This window comes from Geotrypetes seraphini, chromosome 17 (genome assembly GCF_902459505.1).
Source record: "Geotrypetes seraphini chromosome 17, aGeoSer1.1, whole genome shotgun sequence".
NCBI lineage: Eukaryota > Metazoa > Chordata > Amphibia > Gymnophiona > Dermophiidae > Geotrypetes > Geotrypetes seraphini.
Window position 1 is genome coordinate 28,658,615 of NC_047100.1, and position 15,001 is coordinate 28,673,615.

The window sequence follows — 15,001 nt, forward strand, 5'->3', positions numbered from 1 at the left end:
GGAGGGAAAGAGATGCTGAGGTGGGGGAGGGAATGCGTTTTTGGACACAGAAGAAATGGACTTGGGAGAGAGGAAGGGAGGGAAAGAGATGCGGAGGTGGGGGAGGGAATGCGTTTTTGGACACAGAAGAAATGGACTTGGGAGAGAGGAAGGGAGGGAAAGAGATGCTGAGGTGGGGGAGGGAATGGGTTTTTGGACACAGAAGGCATGGACTTGGGAGAGAGGAAGGGAGGGAAAGAGATGCTGAGGTGGGGGAGGGAATGCGTTTTTGGACACAGAAGAAATGGACTTGGGAGAGAGGAAGGGAGGGAAAGAGATGCTGAGGTGGGGGAGGGAATGGGTTTTTGGACACAGAAGGCATGAACTTGGGAGAGAGGAAGGGAGGGAAAGAGATGCTGAGGTGGGGGAGGGAATGGGTTTTTGGACACAGAAGGCATGGACTTGGGAGAGAGGAAGGGAGGGAAAGAGATGCTGAGGTGGGGGAGGGAATGCGTTTTTGGACACAGAAGAAATGGACTTGGGAGAGAGGAAGGGAGGGAAAGAGATGCTGAGGTGGGGGAGGGAATGCGTTTTTGGACACAGAAGAAATGGACTTGGGAGAGAGGAAGGGAGGGAAAGAGATGCTGAGGTGGGGGAGGGAATGCGTTTTTGGACACAGAAGAAATGGACTTGGGAGAGAGGAAAGGAGGGAAAGAGATGCTGAGGTGGGGGAGGGAATGCGTTTTTGGACACAGAAGAAATGGACTTGAGAGAGAGGAAGGGAGGGAAAGAGATGCTGAGGTGGGGGAGGGAATGCGTTTTTGGACACAGAAGAAATGGACTTGGGAGAGAGGAAGGGAGGGAAAGAGATGCTGAGGTGGGGGAGGGAATGCGTTTTTGGACACAGAAGAAATGGACTTGGGAGAGAGGAAGGGAGGGAAAGAGATGCTGAGGTGGGGGAGGGAATGGGTTTTTGGACACAGAAGGCATGGACTTGGGAGAGAGGAAGGGAGGGAAAGAGATGCTGAGGTGGGGGAGGGAATGCGTTTTTGGACACAGAAGAAATGGACTTGGGAGAGAGGAAGGGAGGGAAAGAGATGCTGAGGTGGGGGAGGGAATGCATTTTTGGACACAGAAGAAATGGACTTGGGAGAGAGGAAGGGAGGGAAAGAGATGGTTGTGTACACGGGGAAGAATTTTTGGTCATAGGGAGGGAGTGAGGTACAGATAGTGGCATACCAGGGTGGGGGGAGGGCGGTCTGCCCCACCCCGGGTTTACGTCCCAAGGGGGTGCACAGCTGGCCACCCTCCAGTGTTGTCCCTAGGCCGGCAAACTGCGGCTCTTTAGCCACTTGAGTGCCACCGCCGCCAACGGTGTTGTTGGCGGTGGCAGCATTATAAAATACTTTCTTTGTGTTTATTTGATTCCTATTCAAGAGAATTACTTTATATATAGTCAATATAGGCACAGAGTTAAATTTTTAAACATTTTCTAATGGTGGTGTGCCTCGTGATTTTTTTCATGAAACAAGTGTGCCTTTGCCCAAAAAAGGTTGAAAAACACTGCTCTAACCGGTGGGGAAACGAAATTCACGTTTGAGCTTCCCATATGTTGATTGGTTGAAAAAGAGAAATTTAGGATTCAGTTGGATGCTCTGAGATCATAAATGCTTCTCTCATTGTTATGTAGGGAGAGTGTGGCGCAGTGGTTAAAGCTCCAGTCTCGGCACCCTGTGGGTTCAACCCCACTCTGCTCCTTGTGACCCTGGCGAAGTCACTTAATCCCTCCATTGCCCCAGGTACATTAGACAGATTGTGAGCCTGCCGGGGACAGATAGGAAAAAATGCTCGAATACCTGATTGTAAAACCCCTTGATAGGCGGTATATAAAAACCTAATAAAACCTAAAAAATAAAAATATATGAGTAGTTGCTATGGCAGTACAATAATCAATGAATTACAGCTATTTGATATTCTTGTTATAATATGGCTGCTCGGTGTCAGGTCAAAAGCGCGCCAGGACAAAGGCGCGTGGAGGTGCGCGCCGCACAAAATTACAGTTTTTATGGCTCTGACGGGGGGGCCCCCACTTTACTTAATAGAGATCGCGTCGTGTTGTGGGGGCGTTGTGGGGGGTTTGGGGGGTTGTAACCCCCCACATTTTACTGAAAACTTCACTTTTTCCCTGTTTTTAGGGAAAAAGTTAAGTTTACAGTAAAATGTGGATGGTTACAACCCCCCAAACCCCCCACAATGCCGGCGCAATCTCTATTAAGTAAACTGGGGGGGTTCCCCAACAAAACCCCCTGTTGGAGCCCCTAAAAACTGTAATTTTCTTCAGCGCACGCCTCCGTCTTGCGCTCAGTTGTCGGCGCGCACCTTTGTCTTTCGCCGAGTTGTCTATGAACCGGCTGCTCAGCTGCTGACTTCTGGTGCCATCCCTGTCCCTAATTTGTGCCACCTTAGATGGATCCTTAGACCTTCTAGTGATTGATCTGGATTTAGAGTTATTATATATATATATATTTTTTTTTTTAATAACAAGAACTAGATCATTAATAAATAGTTTTCCTTTTATATTTAATTTCTGATAAGCATTTTTATATTATTATTGATATTCCTGTATGTTTGTTATATAATTGTAAGAAATGAATAAATAAAGAATTTTAAATAAAATAATAATAATTAAAAAAAGTTACTAGATTTTTGGGAACAAAAATCCGAACCTATGGCCACGCCCCCAGACCCGCCCAGTTCCACCTGGCCATGCCCATTCCACTTGCATCCTGCCTCAGCCCCTCCCCTCCCCACAACTTGTTCACTTGTGGGGAACGGCATCTGGGAAGCAATGGTGTCGCACACATGGACGTGATGTCACCGTGTCGCATCTGTCCTTGCGCAGACACCATCCCAACGTCGCTGGTAGCCGGAGGCTTTTCGAAACCCAGACAAAAGTGCCGGGTTCTGAAAACCCGTCCGGACCCCCGGACGTGTCCTCGAAAAGAAAGACATGTCCGGGGAAATCCGGACGTCTAGTAACCCTATCTGGACTTGAACTATATAGAGTGTGCGATAATGCAGCACAGTCAAATCGGATAAATCCGTAATTGCTTTATCCGGATGCCTGGGTATTTGAAATACCGGATCTTTTCCAGATAAGCCCCGCCACTAATGGAAAAAGTGGACGCACCGAAAGTTAAGCCCTGCCACCTTTTGCCAGCGCATGCAACCTTAACCAGGGAAGTTCTCAGCACAACGGCCCCACAACGCGGCGCGATGTGTATAAAGGAAAGTGGGGGGGGGGGGGTTCCCCCCCACGCCCCCCCGTCGGAGCACCCAAAAAAGATTATAAAAAAGAGGATATGAAACTTAACATGATAAAAAAATAGGATAAACTGTCGACCATTTTTTTAAGGGCTCCGACGGGGGGGGGGGGTGTGGGGGGAACCCCCCCCCCACTTTACTTTCTACAGATCACGCCCCTTTTTTATAATTTTTTTTGGGTGGCGGGGGTTAACTTTTTGGCGGGGCTTATCTGGAAAAGATCCGAAATACCTGGCTACTAATCGGATTTCTGAGATGAATCTAATATTGATTGGGCTCTGTTTTTATGCTTACTTTGATCCTGGTTGTATGTCCCTTTGCAGTTGCTAATAAAGACAATTAAAAAAAAAAAAGAAAAGGTTTTAATCCAGATAAAACTTGAGTTATAATCCTACATAGATTAGCAAACTGGCTGCACACGGATTTGACTTTTGGAGCCAGCTTCCTTATGGATTATGACATCACAACACGGATTGTTCCGAGGCAAATTCACTGGCCTCAAATGGACAACAGCAGTTGGTGGCTAGCTGAGCTGATGAAAAGATCCGCAGAGAATCTCTGTCCCCGTCCTATCAGCCCGAGGGTCACACAGATTTCATGGATCAGGCGGTGAGCAATTATTCGCTTCTGTATGACAATTTTCAGAGCCGGGGAAATGAAAACCAATGCATCCATCTCCCCTCGTGTCTCAAGAACTCATTTTCCCAAACCTAATTTGAATGAAAGAGGGAGAAAGCCAGAGACTAGGAATGGCCCAGGATCACTTAAGGTGCTTTCCGTGAATCGGAGAAAGGAGATAACGTAGCCATGCCCCGTTTGTCATTGAGCTGGGTTGCTTTTATGGCAAATTAAATCAGATTTATCCAATATGTTCCGCTACTTCAACCCACAACGATCTGTTCCCCGATTCTATCGCAGAAGGTCTTAACTGTTTCCCTTTAATCTCTACTGCACTTGGATTAAAAATGTTTAAGGTGGGTTAGATTATAACCGAAGTTCTCAGGATGCTCCAGAGAGGCATCAAATGAGACTGTCAGCCAGCAAGGTCTTTTTTTTTTTCTTCTTCTACATTCCTTGCTTGATTTCTTTCTCTCTCTCCCCCCTCACCTTTCTGTGCAATATTAGTCTATCTATTCTGTATATGTGTCTGTGTGTTTAATATATATTTATACTGTATATGTACATATGACTTATTTATACCACAAGATAGAGGGATATCAACTGTATAATGCTGCAAAATTTCAGAGCCTCAGATATGGACTAGAGAATGACACAGGGACAAATTATTCCCCGTCCCCACAGGAACTCATTTTCCCGTCCCAGAGAGTTCTTTTCCTGTCCCTGCCCCATTCCTGCAATCTCTGTCCTCATCTGCACAAGCCTCAAACACTTTCAAATCCTAAGTAGCAACATTCTAGAGCTCAGATTGTGATGTCATAATGCCTCATTCCACCAATGCCTAAGCTCCGTCCTCATGTGCACAAGTCTCAAACACTTTCAAATCATAAGTAGCAACATTCTAGAGCTCAGCTTGTGATGTCATAATACCTCATTCCACCAATGCCTAAGCTCCGTCCTCGTCTGCACAAGCCTCAAACACTTTAGAATCATAAGCAGCAACATTCTAGAGCTCAGATTGTGATGTCATAATGCCTCATTCCACCAATGCCTAAGCTCCGTCCTCATCTGCCCAAGCCTCAAACACTTTCAAATCATAAGTGTTCAAAGGTCCCACGGCAACAAGAGGGCATCCGTGGAAAATCAGGGGCGGGAACCTGCACGGTGACACCAGGAAATACTTCTTCACTGAAAGGGTGGTTGATCGCTGGAATAGTCTTCCTCTACAGGTAATTGGGGCCAACAGCGTGCCTTATTTTAACACAAAATGGGATCGTCACGTGGGATCTCTTCACAGAGAAAGGTAGGGGAGGGTTGTTGAGGTGGGCAGACTGGATGGGCCGTGGCCCTTATCTGCCGCCTGTTTCTATGTTTCTAAAGCTTGTGCGGTTAAGGCAGAGCTTATAGGAATGGGGCGGGGACAGTACGGGGTCATTGAGTTCCTGCGGGGATGGGTACAAAATTAGTCCCTGTGTCATTCTCTAATATGGACTGATTACATCTATTAAAAAAATGAGAATATTTATCAATAAAAAGTAATTAAGCCCAGAAGTCGCATACCCTACTTTATGTAATATGTAAACTAATTTGGTTGTATCACACAAAAGCAGCATATCTAGAATCTAATAAACATAATGGGGTCGATATTCGGTGCTTAGTTAACTGGGTGAGAGTCTGAACATCAGTCCCAAAGGGATTACAGTCTATTTCAAGCACTGCAAACCAGCAGCCTGTCAACACATTCCTTACGGGGACCAGGCAAGGGTTACTTTTGCTGCGCTAGAGATGAGCAAACATTGAACTGATTAATCCTAGCTCTATGTCTTCCCCCTTTTTTTCTCTTCCCCAAACCCCATTCTATCACTTCTGTGCTCTGGAACGCGTTACCCGAGGTTGTGGTCAGAGCGTAGCTGGTTTTAAGAAAGGTTTGGACAAGTTCCTGGAGGAAAAGTCCATAGTCTGTTATTGAGAAAGACATGGGGGAAGCCACTGCTTGCCCTGGATCGGTAGCATGGAATGTTGCTATTCTTTGGGATTCCGGAATCTTTTGTTACTCTTTTTGGGATTCTGGAATGTTGCTACTTTTGGGGTTTTGGCCAGGTACTTTGGACCTGGGTTGGCCCCTGCTGGAAACCTGATGCTGGGCTTGATGGACCTTCGGTCTGTCCCAGTACAGCAATTCTTATGTTCCTATGTGAGCCAAGTACAGGACAATCAAGCCATTGTGACATCACTGCTGAGGTTGGCTCTTAGGCATTGGTGGAATGAGGCATTATGACATCACAATCTCAGCCCTGGAATGTTGCTACTCTTTGGGCTTCTGCCAGGTACTTTGGACCTGGGTTGGCCACTGCTGGAAACCTGATGCTGAGCTTGATGGACCTTCAGTCTGTCCCAGGATGGCAATTTTTATGTTCTTAATGACGTGAAGTCTTACAAACAGAAGCGTACTATTAACACTACATGAAAAGAACACATTTTGCGCCCAAAAAAATTGGTGCCGTAAAAACTTAGACACGGTTTATAGAATAGCACTTACGCTCGGGAACTGTGATTACATTTAGGTGCAGCCATTTGCTCCCATTAAAAATGGGAAGCAAATGCCTTCACCTAAATTTAGGAACGGATGCCCTTATTCTGTCATTCCGCAGACATTTCCACGCGTCCTTGACTCGCGTGTAAAGTTTAGGTGCAGACCCCACGCCTCAGTTTACACGTGGCACGTTTAACTGATTCTAAAGAGTACCATGCTTGTTAAAATGCTAATGGATCGGTGCCAATTAGCTTGTTAGTTAAATTGCAAATGAATTTGAGTCCATGCACACAATTTTTTGCTCTCTTTATAGAATTAAGGGGCTCGTGGGGGGTGGGGTTCTGCTCATTTGCATTTGCCAATGACATGAAAAATGTCCTCGACACTTCCTATGTCTTTTGATGATTGCACTTGTGTTTGCAGTATGGTAGGACAGAGGTCATTGACAACACGCTGAACCCAGATTTTGTCCGCAAGTTTGTCCTGGATTACTTCTTTGAAGAGAAACAGAATCTGCGCTTTGATGTGTGAGTAGATTCACTTTGCCTTTTGCATGGTTTCTAAATGTCCATCTCGCAACAACGAGTACCGTGTTTCCCTGAAAATTAAGTCCTAGCATGATTTTGGAGGGTAGGCCCTAATATAAGCCCTTCCCCCAAAATAAGCCCTAGTTAAGATCCCTCCCTTCGCGGCCTTCCCTCTGCTGTGCCACTGCTGATGTCATCACGGAAGCGGCAGAGGGAAGGCCCCAGCGGGGAGAGCCACGAAGCAGCCCATTCAGAGCGCTGCCACTGGTTTTGAGGCTTCGGAGGTATTCCAGTGCACAAAGGGATGGGAGGGAAGGATAGGTCTAACTTGACAAGTGTCAAGGGTAGATACTGTGTTTCCCCGAAAATAAGCCCTAGTGTGTGTGTTTTGGGAGCACAAATTAATATAAGACCCTGTCTTATTTTGGGGGGGAACACAGTATTTGACGCTTTCATACGCTGGATCTGCTCTGAAAAAAAGTCTGGAGCTTTCGCAGCATGATGATCTTAAATGGTGGTGGAGAAGGGAAGCCTATTTCGTTACTGAAGAAAATCCTCATTGCTCTGTTGTTCTTCAGTGGAATATTTTTTTTTTTTTTTTCCTTTATTTATCATTTTAAAAATTTTAACAAAATCAAAACATTTTGTACTGAAAGATTGTCAGATCGAACACAAATAATAAGTAAATCATTAACATAATAAGAACAAAATTCAAATCGGACAATCTCAAGTCCTCAATAATTATGTGATCCAAGATATATATAAAAGAGTGAACTTTTAAGGAAATCAATTGTAAATTCTATATAATAAAGAACAGTATCATGTGTCTGACTTGAGGAATTATTCTATACCAAGTCCAACAATTACTTAGTTGTTATTGTGGTAGTTGTTGTTATACCCTCTTTTTCCAGACGTTTCAGTGTCAGAAAAGCTGTAAGTTGAGATGGCTCAAAAAACACATACTTATTATCTCGATATCTTACTATACATTTACATGGGAAACGTAAAAAGAAAATGCCACCCAGCTGTGTAACTCCTGCTTTCAACAAAAGAAACTGACGTCTACGATTCTGAGTTTCTCTACTAACGTCTGGAAACATTTGAATTTTCAAACCCAGAAACTCCTTACTCTTGTTCCTAAAGAACATTTTCAAAATCCAATCTTTATCCGGCAGCAATGCCACAGATAGTATAAGAGTTGCTGGTTTAACCAAATCTTTATCTGATGTTTCCAAAATTGCTGTCAAATTTTGTTGAAGGTCTTGTATTTCCTGTCTCTTATCCTCCGAATGTTGACCCCTTGCGTTCATAGGCAAATAATATACTCGAGTGAGAGGAGGCAATGATTCCTCAGGAATATTAAATATCTCCATGAAGTACCTTTTTATCATCTCTCTCGAGTTTACTGATAAGATTTTGGGAAAATTCAACAGTCGTAGATTATTAGTCCGATAGTTGTTTTCCATAATTTCCAATTTTTTTCTAATACTTTGATTATCATTTATTATTGTAGATTGAACTTGTTTAATCATTTTCACTTCATTTTCGATACCTCCCAATTTTTCTTTGACATTGGAAATTTCCTGTTTATTTTCCTCTATTGTCTGTTTTTGAATTTTTATATTCTTTTCACCTTCTTTAATTTGTTTAGTTAGTGAGTCTCCCAGTTTGGAAACTAGGTCCCAAATTGAATCAAGAGTCACTTCAGCTGGTTTCTGATATTTAAAGAAAGTCTCATGTAAAGTTGAGGAAGACTCACCTTGGCTGCCTTCTGTCTGTTGGTCTGGATTTTTTCCTCCTTCCTCTCTATCCGCTGGAACCGTCTCTGGACTTAACAAAGCCATAGAGACTTCACCTTGCTGGCTCCCTGATGTTACAGCCTCATGATCAGAGAGTGCTGCTACTCCTGGCCCACTCCTTTCACATGGGGAGCTCGCGCTCAGCGGTGGGGGAGGTGGACTCCTCTGGTCGGGGCTCAGCGTGGTATCCAGCCCAAGGGCTTCCGATCCGGCGTCACTCCACGTCGCAGAGTCCAGCGGGCGATTCCCCGAACCTACTGACTCCCTCTGAAGTCGCTGAAGAAAATGTTCAATTGAGGCGAGAGGGGGGTGTTCAAGACGTCGCGAGGCTGCAGCGGCGCTTTTACCCCGTCTCTTCGGCATCGCGACTAACAAATAGTCTAATCGCTGTTGAAATATAACCAATCGTACCCTCAGCGTCTCACCAGGCACTGATACAAGTCAAATCATATATCCTGGATCTGGAGATCTCCTGTATTCGTACCTATATTCCAATAGGCAAATAAATAATCTCCAACTCCCTGGCTCCTCGTGGCTCCAAGGGGCTCCCAAGGCAACCGCGGCGGCGTTCTGGTTTTAAATTGTTGGAGACGGACCCGGTGACGTCAGGGGTCCGTCTCTGAAGATGCCTGCCAGGAACAAGTAGTTAGAAGCAGAACCGCTGCTGCAGGAAGCCAGGGAGAGAGGCACAATCCCCTCCGATGAAACACTCCGATGCAGGAGATCTCCCCTTCAGTGGAATATTTAACAAGTTGCTTGCCATTGGGGTTGGTGAAAAGCGGTAGAGAGGATATCCCTAAAGTAATATGCCTCAAAGATGTTAGCAGTCAAGAGCCATCTGTTAGGAAATCACAAAGATGCCACATTTCAGGATGATTGAGTGCTAAAATCAATATACAAATTACCCCTTCCTAAACAATAAAAGCGGTAACTTACTATTCATTTTATCGTACACTGTCTCCGCAAAATCACATATTCTGCTCAATGTAGGGAACAATTAACGTAAAGATGCATGAGCAAAAAAAATAAGTTTTCAATAGTTTTCGAAAATGTAGCCGGTTGCCACAAAATCTCAATATGCCTGTTGGGGCATTCCAGAGAACGGGCCCAGCAAAAGAAAACCAATATTTCTTTCTCCGCACATAATGCACCGTATTCATTCTGCCCGTGTCAAGTAGCCGACGATTCCATGACCTCGGCGCTCTGGACGGTTTGTACGACGAGAGGCGTTTTCGTCAAATAGTCAGGCAAGGCGCCGTAGATTCCCTGCCGGACAATTTTCAAGATTTTTAAACCGAGTCCGAAAACGGATTGGCAGCCAATGCAATCTTTTCGGAATTGTGGAAATATGTTCCTAACGGGACGTTCCCATCGACGTCTGTGCCGTTGAAGTTTGGACCGTTTGTAGAGCCTTGACACGGACAGAGGGCATTTGGATTATAATATAGAACAATCTATAAAAATATTGGGAGTGACTTTGGATAAACATCTCGCATTGGAACAACAAACTGATTTTATTATTTAAGAAATGTATCTCGGTGCTTTGGAAGCTTCGCACAATTAAGAAATATTTTGATGAAGCTGCTTTTCGTCTGTTCCTCTATTGTAAGCATTCTTGATTATTGTAGCATTATATGTTTAGGTGCTTATAAGAAAATTCTCAAAAAATTGAGAGTGGTTCCGAATACTGCTGTCTGCCTCATTTTTGGTTTAAAAAAATGGGAGCACATTACTCCTTTTTATCAGAAACTCCATTGGCTGCCGATAGAGTCTAGAATTTTGTTTAAATTTTCATGCATTTGTTATAAATCAGTCTTTGGCATGTCACCAGGCTATCTTGTCTCTCATTTCTCTCTGGGCCACTCTAATAAGAGTACATGCAGAGTGCATTAGTTGGTGTCAGGTCAAAAGCGCGCCGGGACAAAGGCGCACACAGACAATTGAGCGCAGCACGGAGGTGCGCGCCGCAGAAAATTACTGTTTTTACGGCTCCGACAGGGAGGGGGCGTGGGGGGGGAACCCCCACCACTTTACTTAATAGAGATCGTGCTGCGTTGTGGGGGCGTTGTGGGGGGGTTTGGGGAGTTGTAACCCCCCACATTTTACTGAAAACTTCACTTTTTCCCTGTTTTTAGGGAAAAAACTAAGTTTGCAGTAAAATGTGGAGGGTTACAACTCCCCAAACCCCCCCACAACGCCGGCGCGATCTCTATTAAGTAAACTGGGGGGGTCTCCCCAACAAAACCCCCCGTCGGAGCCCCTAAAAACTTTAATTTTCTTCGGCGCGCGCCTCCGTCTTGCGCTCGGTTGTCGGCGCGCGCCTTTGTCTTTCGCGGGGTTGTCTATGAACCGCATTAGTTCGCATATCCCTCTATAAAATCCTGTCGTTACACGAAGTTCCTTGAGAGAACCCTCGCGTTCCAGGCCGCTAAATTGAATGCATGGCTTGGAAAAATTATGTTGGAGGTTTCTTCTTATGTTGATTTTAGCAAACGGTTAAAGACGCAACTATCTGATAGGTTGGTATCTTAATGCATCCTGTTTTAACTTCAATAACGCTCTTTTCACTTATAATTTGATGCATTTATCTGCATTGGTTGTATCAGCTCTACTTTTTGTGAACCGCCTAGAACTTTTCGGTATGGCGGTATATAAGAATAGAATTATTATTATTATTCCCTAAATATAATCCCGTTACAAAAGTCCAGCTGGGATAATCCCGTCGTTTGCAACACCTGTCTAAAATCCCGCTTTGTCAACACATTCTTCAACTATGCTTTTCTCGTAGCAACGTATGCACGCGGCACTACTCTGGATATTTGCCAATTAGTGATATGAATCATGAGCATTAGCGCTATTCCTCTATAACTGGTGATCGGAGCCTGGTGCCAATTTATAGAACGGCCCTTCTTTTGCTCGGGAAGCACAAACATGCACATTATTCAGAGGGAAATGCAATCGGAATTAATGGAGACAAATGATATGGGATGGGGGCGGCAGCAGCTTAAAATGAGACCGGCAGCCTGGAAGTTTTATTTTTCTGTATTCCTTATTCAATATACATTTTCTCATCTGCTTGAAGGACTGCAGACCGGCAGCCCGTGATTTCTTTCTCATTCAGAGGTCCTGGGGAAAAGGTATCTGACTCAATTTGCAAAGTGCAATCAATCATTCAGATGGGAAGATGAACTTTATGAGTAATATGGCCGGATATTCATGTCGCTGCTAAATCCGACATCATGCTATCTGCTCTCCAGACACCCCTCAGCCCAGTCTTTCTCGGTACAAAGATTTCTTTTATTTATTTACAATATTTCTATTCCACACAATCAGTTAGTTTCTGGGTGAATTACAGACGTACACACGCACCGTTAACAAAACATAACAATATAGTCTATATCAGTGTCTCTCAAACATTTTTAGCTCCGGCAGCCTAGAGCATGACACGGGGACAAATTTATCCCCGTCCCCCACAGGAACTCATTTTCCCGTCCCAGTGAGTTTTTTCCTGTCCCTGCCTCATTCCTGCAAGCTCCGTCCTCATCCACACAAGCCTCAAACACTTTCAAATCACAAGTAGCAACATTCTAGAGCTCAGATTGTGATGTCATAATGCCTCATTCCACCAATGCCTAAGCTCCGTCTTCATCTGAACAAGTCTCAAACACTTAACATAAGAACATAAGAACATAAGAACTGCCATCTCCGGATCAGACCTTCGGTCCATCAAGTCCGGCGATCCGCACACGCAGAGGCCCTGCCAGGTGTACACCTGTCGTAATTTATAGTCCACCATATCCTTATATGCCTCTCTTAAGGAGATATGCATCTAGTTTGCTCTTGAAGCCTAGGACGGTCGATTCCGCAATAATCTCATCTGGGAGGGCATTCCAGGTGTCAACCACTCTCTGAGTGAAGCAGAACTTCCTGACATTAGTCCTGAACCTGTCCCCCCTTAGCTTCATTACATGTCCTCTAGTCCGTGTCAAATTGGACAATGTAAATAATCTTCTCTGCTCTATTTTGTCGATTCCTTTCAGTATTTTGAAGGTCTCGATCATATCCCCACGCAGTCTCCTTTTCTCAAGGGAGAACAATCCTAGTGTTATAAGTCTGTCCTCGTATTCCAGTTTCTCCATACCCTTCACCAGTTTTGTTGCTCGTCTCTGCACCCTCTCCAGCAGTTTTATATCCTTCTTTAGGTAGGGAGACCAATGTTGGACACAGTATTCCAAGTGTGGTCTGACCATTGCCCTATAAAGCAGCATTATAACTTTCTCCGATCTACTCGAGATTCCTTTCTTTATCATGCCCAACATTCTATTTGCCTTCTTTGCCGCTGCCGCGCATTGTGCCGACGGCTTCAGGGTCCTATCTATCAGTACACCCAGGTCCTTTTCTTGTTCACTCTTCCCCAGAGTTGCACCTGACATTGTATACTCGTATTCCTTATTCTTATTGCCTAAATGCATTACCTTGCATTTCTCCACATTGAACTTCATCTGCCATTTCTCCGCCCATGTTTCTAACCGACACAAGTCGCTCTGGAGTTTCTCTCTATCCTCCTGCGATCTGATCGCCCGGCATAGTTTTGTATCGTCTGCAAACTTGATGATCTCACTGGATGTTCCTTCCTCCAGGTCATTGATATAAATATTAAAAAGGATCGGCCCAAGTACTGAGCCCAGGGGTACACCACTAGTCACTTTCTCCCAGTCGGAGAACTTCCCATTTATGCCCACTCTCTGCTTTCGGTTTTCCAGCCATTTGCCTATCCATCTTTGTATATCCCCCTCTATGCCATGGCTTTGTAGTTTCCTGAGAAGTCTTTCGTGTGGAACTTTGTCGAACGCTTTCTGGAAGTCCAAGTATATTATGTCCACCGGCTTCCCACTATCAATTTGCTCGTTCACGGTCTCAAAAAATTGGAGTAAATTCGTCAAACATGATTTCCCTTTCCTGAATCCACTTTCAAATCATAAGTGTCCGAAGCTTGGGTGGTTAAGGCAGAGCTTACAGGAATGGGGCAGGAACTGGGACAGGGACAAAACTCACGGGGATGGGATGGGGAAATTGAGTTCCTGCAGGGACAGGGACAAATTTGTCCCTGTGTCATTCTCTACGGCACACTAAATGGAGCAAATGTTTTTCGCAGCGCACTATAACTGAAACTATAAAATTGCAAAACCGACAAAAAATTAAACATGAGTTATGTATTTAAAGTTATTTAAGCTATGTATGGATAATTGTAACATCGGTGAAACTAAAGTAGATAGAATAGACTTGCTAATCAACGCGATGGATGTGCTTGTTTTTCAGTGCAAATTAACTCAAAATGCAGCTCGATAGTCGACAAACATTTCATCATCCACCATCTACAGTCGTTCTTTTTTTTTATTATTTAATTTCTGTAAGGGCCTGTTTTATAAAGCCGCGACAACAGCCCCGAAGCCCTTTAAATCTCTATGGGCTTCGGGGCGTTACCGTGCGGCTTTGTAAAACAGACCCTAAGTTCACAAAGACAAGACGATCCAAACGGTAACATAGCTTTGATTGCTTTGTTGCTCAAGTTAGGATACTGCATAAAAATTAAAAATAAAAATACTTGCCTGTTAGTTTTCAAGGACCAATCACGTCAAAGAATGATGCTTGTCTGGATGGTTGTATCCTTACTCACAGAGACACTCATAATATGGACAGGCTCTTGTGTATGTGACGTACATGTTATCTATTCAAGGTGGCACACCCGGAATCTCTTTGGGGCACACCACTGTGCCGTGGCACACAGTTTGAGAGACACTGGTCTACTATACCTTTCGAAAATCACAGCATATTGGTTCTAGTGACACTGATAATGACACGACTACTCCCCAGTAATGTGGTACGGTTGTATTTCAGATCATGACGAGGGGGGTATGAATCTGTAAACGCAAGTGTTTTTAGTGCGACTTTGAATGTTTTGAGGTCTCTTATCATTCCGATTTGCTGCTGGAGCATGTTCTACCATTGAGGCCCTCTAATATTTTTTAAAAAATTGAATGTCTACGTTCATCAAGGTGAATGTTACAAGAAGAGGGAATATACCAAGAAGGTTAGAGCATGATGACTGTAGTTCCGTGCAGGTTGATGGGTAGGTGCTGTCGTTGCAAGGACAGGAGACATCCTACCGTTCAGAGCTTTGAAGACAAGCAAGAGGGTTTTTATAACAGATTCACTGTTCA

The 15,001-nt window shown here is 44.4% G+C and overlaps 1 protein-coding gene across 6 annotated transcripts in view; it reads left to right on the forward strand.

Annotated features, from left to right (window-relative positions):
* The window catches only part of CPNE9 (copine family member 9), a 151,468-nt gene that overhangs the window by 28,970 nt on the left and 107,497 nt on the right, over positions 1-15,001 (forward strand). For 4 of the 6 annotated variants that reach the window (XM_033926358.1, XM_033926361.1, XM_033926360.1 and 1 more), the window contains exon 4: positions 6,878-6,981. The exons of the other annotated variants lie outside the window; for them this stretch is intronic. In XM_033926358.1, the coding sequence (XP_033782249.1) occupies positions 6,878-6,981 (104 nt within the window). The remainder of the gene's footprint in view (positions 1-6,877; positions 6,982-15,001) is intronic. 6 annotated transcript variants of the gene reach the window in all.